The sequence below is a fragment of the Pygoscelis adeliae genome, unplaced genomic scaffold, assembly GCF_000699105.1.
Source record: "Pygoscelis adeliae isolate BGI_AS28 unplaced genomic scaffold, ASM69910v1 Scaffold294, whole genome shotgun sequence".
NCBI classification, from domain to species: domain Eukaryota; kingdom Metazoa; phylum Chordata; class Aves; order Sphenisciformes; family Spheniscidae; genus Pygoscelis; species Pygoscelis adeliae.
In genome coordinates, this window is record NW_008824722.1 from 867,543 (window position 1) to 871,775 (window position 4,233).

Here is a 4,233-nt window from a genome sequence, read left to right on the forward strand (position 1 = left end):
CAGCGCTGGTGCAGGACGGTAACCGCGGCGGCGAGACGGGATAGCCCCCTCCTTCCCCCGCGACGTGTTTTGGGGTGACCCTGCAGCGAGAGGGCGGGAGGACGGAGCGCTCCCGGGACAGGGCCCCAGCAAAGGACACGGGGCCATCAACCCGGGGACACGGCCCCAGACAGTGGGACGGGGCCCCAGCAAAGGACACGGGGCCATCAACACGGGGACGGGGCCCCAGACAGCGGGACGGGGCCCCAGCAAAGGACACGGGGCCATCAACACGGGGACACGGCCCCAGACAGCGGGACAGGGCCATACACGCAGGGATAGGTGTATTGCTATTTACTCTCACCACCTGCCTTGCCTCTAGGGAAGCGGAAGATCCACTACCTGTTCGAGGATGGGAAGGAGATGGCCGAAGAGTACGACATGAAGACCGGGCAGTTAGTGAGTAAGTGGTGCTCTCAGCTGGCCCCCAGCAGATGTGGGTCAGGCAGAACTGTGGCACGCATGGCAGCGGGTCTGCACTCACAGGACTGGGGTGTTGGGAGGGACCTCCTGCTAAGGAACAAATCGGCCCTAAATATTCTGGGTGATAAGCATGCCTGTAGCTGAATTTTGTAGGGACATGAGTATGGTTCGGTTTGGGCGCAGGGTGCTCTGACTTCCGTGGCATAGCAGACCTTGCTTTAGCCCAGGATCTCTCCCAAACAGCTCATTGGTAACAACAGACTTGGATGGACTAAATGGGATTGCCATGTTGCGTAGCCAGGCACCAAGTCTGTAGCACATGCTGGGGTGAAATATGCTTTTTGGTGGCTTCTGCAACTGCAAACAAGCAAGGTGTCGGTTATGGATCTTGTCTAAAACCACATCAGCTGCGGCACAGCACCTGTTGCAACCCCACCATGGCTTCAGCACCAAGTAGCAAAAAAGAGACTCGGTACAGAATTTCTGACTTCAGGAATAGGCCAGCTAACAGATCCACTCACACCAAAGCGGAAATGACTGGAATTAAAATGTGTATCTTCATTTCATCTCAGTGTGCTGGGCAGCATTGGCAGTCATTTGCTAGAGTTCTTCTTACAGAGCAGAATAATGAAAACCCTTCTTCTCTCTTCCACAGGTAGAAAATGGCGAGAGAAGAACACCCTTGGGGGCTCCGGCAAGTGGCAGATTGAAGTGGGAGAGCCAACCTCGCCGCTCCTGGGAGCACTAGAATCAGAGCTCATAAAGGAAAGCAGCTCCAATGTATGTAAGGGTCTGCAGGCATGGCTGCACCTAAAACTACCTAGTCTTATGCTTACAGCAGTAGTTAGTAGACTGCAGATCACTCACAGCCCCAAGAGACAGTCTTAACCTGCCCAGCACTCTGCTACAAATCATCCCAAAGGTGCGGGGCTGGGTAGAAAGAGGGCACAGCTTGGGTTCTTTTGGGGTCTTCAAGAGATTTGTAGTTTCATTAAGTAGAGAAACTGTACTGCTGTGTTGGCCAACTACTATTCTGGCTTCCAAAAAAGTAGGCTGAAAGGAAGGGCAGTGCCAGGACAAGTCAGTGGATAGAAAGTAGAAGCAATGACAGCGAAAGGCTGACACAGGCAGTGCATAGCAGGCTGCTCCTTAACATGGCACTGCCTGTTTCATCTTCACGTCCCACTAGCTTAGGGGGCAGAGTTTTTAGTCTCTCACCATCTTTTCTATGGCCCTGAAACAAGAGCACAGCCCTGCACAGCAAATTGGGGCAGAGCCAGGGCTGAATCCAGCAGGTCCCTAGGGTAGGCAGAGCTCAGTATTCGGTTGCCTGTGAGGAAGAGGCCCAGTTTCCCTGTAATCCTGTACTGTAAGACTCCCTTGGTGAACACTTTCAGCCTCCTACAAGTAGGGCAGGCAGTGCCCTGGGTAAAGGTAGAGCAGTGCTAGCTCTAGGAAAGCAATGCTCAGGCAGTTTCTTGAGTTACTTCCTAATGTTCCAGTGTGAAGGAAGAGATACTCTTACGTGGTGCCTCTCAAGGTAGTACAGGAAGAAGGGGACAGGGAGGAGAGGAGACAGCTGGAGGGGCCTTGCTAAAGGTACTTGTTTGCTGTAGCCTGTCTTCATGAGGAAGGATACCCTGAGCAGCTTCCAGTGGCGGATCCGTAACCTGCCCTACCCCAAGGAGGTCTACAGTGTCTCTGTGGAGGAGGAGCAGCGCTGCTGTGTCATCCGGACCACCAACAAGAAGTCAGTAAGGACAGCACTGCCAGTGCTGACAGTCCCTGGGGGTGGGCTGGCACAGAGGGCAGGCTAGTGATTGCACAGGGGGATTCTACTCTCTTGCTTTCCATCCCTAGCGTGCAAGGGCTGAGGGGCCCCGCCTCGCAGCTGCGTGTCTCCTGCTGTCCAATTTCCACTCCCAACTGCCACAGACACGTTTGCGGTTGAGCCCCTCAAGCTCTGTGCTGGCCTTCGCAAACTTATCTCACGGTTCCAGTAGCATGTTGTTTGCTCTGTTCTTCCCCTGTCAAATGTTGCTCCCTTAGTAAAATAAAGAGTGAGCCTTGCAGACCTTTTGAAGCATCCCATCTTCTCCCTCTGACACGATACTTTGATCTAGTCATTTTGTCTCAGAATGCATGGATCTGCAGGATTCAACAGGTACAGCAAAGGCCTGGGCACCCAGGCAGACAGATCTCCCTGCGTAAACCTGTCCTGTAGTCACAATGCCAATGACGTGATCTGGAGGCAGCAAGAAAAAAAGGCAGACTGAATCTGGAAAGCAAGCACCACGATATTCTGCCAAAAGAAATTTAAGATGGGAGGAAAAAAAAGAAAAGGCTTTTAAGCATCATCTTATACTGTGTCAGTACATGGCAACTCTCATGGAATGAGACACACACTGTGCCCCAAAGCATTTACAGCCTCAGTGAGATAAGCCAGGATGAGCAGTGGTATTGGGAAGAGATAGCAAGGAGCAAGTATTAGGAGAACAAGGGAGGATATTGGAAGATAAGTGAAAGCTATTTACAAACTGGGATAATACACCAGTATGGAAAGCTGGGCAGGCTGCTCTCTGCTTGCCTTCCCTCCCCAACATTGCTGCAGACAGAGAAGGATCAGATTCATGGGTAAAATCAACCCCGGTGTTTCCCAATCTGCCCCCTGCCCTCTTTAAGCCGCTCTTTGTAGCTGGCTGTAGGTGGTGCTGTTGGCAAAGAACTGCTCCACTTCGGCTGCCGAACGCCTTTCAGATCACAGGACCCGTAAGTCTTCAGGCAGGGGTTTACCATATCAGAGGCCGTGGCAAGGGGATGTTTGAGCTCTGCACATGAGCACACCTGGACGCTCAAAAGCAGGATGAGGCTAGGCAGGAGGAAGGGGGAGTCTACCTCATGAAAACAGCAAGCAATTACAGCTCTAATACAGAAAGATGCTGGCTTAAATGCGCACAGAGGGGTTCACAGGAGAAGAGTGGCACTTTAGTAGGGACACCTATGTAGCAAAGACGAATGAGATTCCCATCAGCCACATGTGGGAACGCATGGAGCTAGGACATGGAAGGGAGTACGTGAGCCTAAGTCCAACCACATACTATCACAGACAGGCTTACCTACTCCCAATCCTACTCGTAGTGTGTATGCGGGAGCTTCCTTGCCTGCGTGGTGCTGTGAAGTTGTAACGTACCACTGAGGCTTCACCCATGCCCTACCTGACTTCAAGCTTTTTTGTACCACTCTCAGGAAAACAGTAGGGTCCCCCACAAGCAGTTGACACCTACACACTTGTAGGCTAGTGTCAGAGAGAGTTGAAGGACCTGACAGCGGCTCACAGCCTGCTTATGAAAGTTAAGGACTTTTGGGATTAAAGCTGAAAGTCTCACTGGGGACAAGAACAACTTTGCTGTCAGTAGGGAGCAGGGACAGACTGCAGCACCAGAACACTTAGTACAGGCTCCAGGATATCTTATATCATTTCTCCTGGGTCTCAGCCAGGGCAAGGCACCACTCAGCAATGAATTCCAAGATAACAGCAAAGGCATGGAGTCCACAGAGAGCGCGCACATTGCTACGGGAGAGAAAGGAAGCCTCGGAGCCTCTCCAGCCCTTGGAAGTCAGCCACGCTGCTTCTGAGCGACAGGGCTGTGCTGACCGCCAGCCAGAGGCACAAGCAATGGGATGGGTTGCCAAGTCACTGCTGAGGAGCTCAGCTCTAAATTCTCAGCATACCAGTAGCAGTTTTCCCTCCAGGCTGCAAAAAAGCGGGTT

At 52.4% G+C, this 4,233-nt stretch overlaps 1 protein-coding gene across 1 annotated transcript in view; it reads left to right on the forward strand.

Annotated features, from left to right (window-relative positions):
• The window catches only part of DPCD (deleted in primary ciliary dyskinesia homolog (mouse)), an 8,683-nt gene that overhangs the window by 667 nt on the left and 3,783 nt on the right, over window positions 1-4,233 (forward strand). Inside the window, exons 2-5 of the mRNA XM_009323285.1 lie at window positions 4-18; window positions 362-442; window positions 1,118-1,242; window positions 2,079-2,212. Coding sequence (XP_009321560.1) covers window positions 4-18; window positions 362-442; window positions 1,118-1,242; window positions 2,079-2,212 — 355 coding nt within the window. The remainder of the gene's footprint in view (window positions 1-3; window positions 19-361; window positions 443-1,117; window positions 1,243-2,078; window positions 2,213-4,233) is intronic.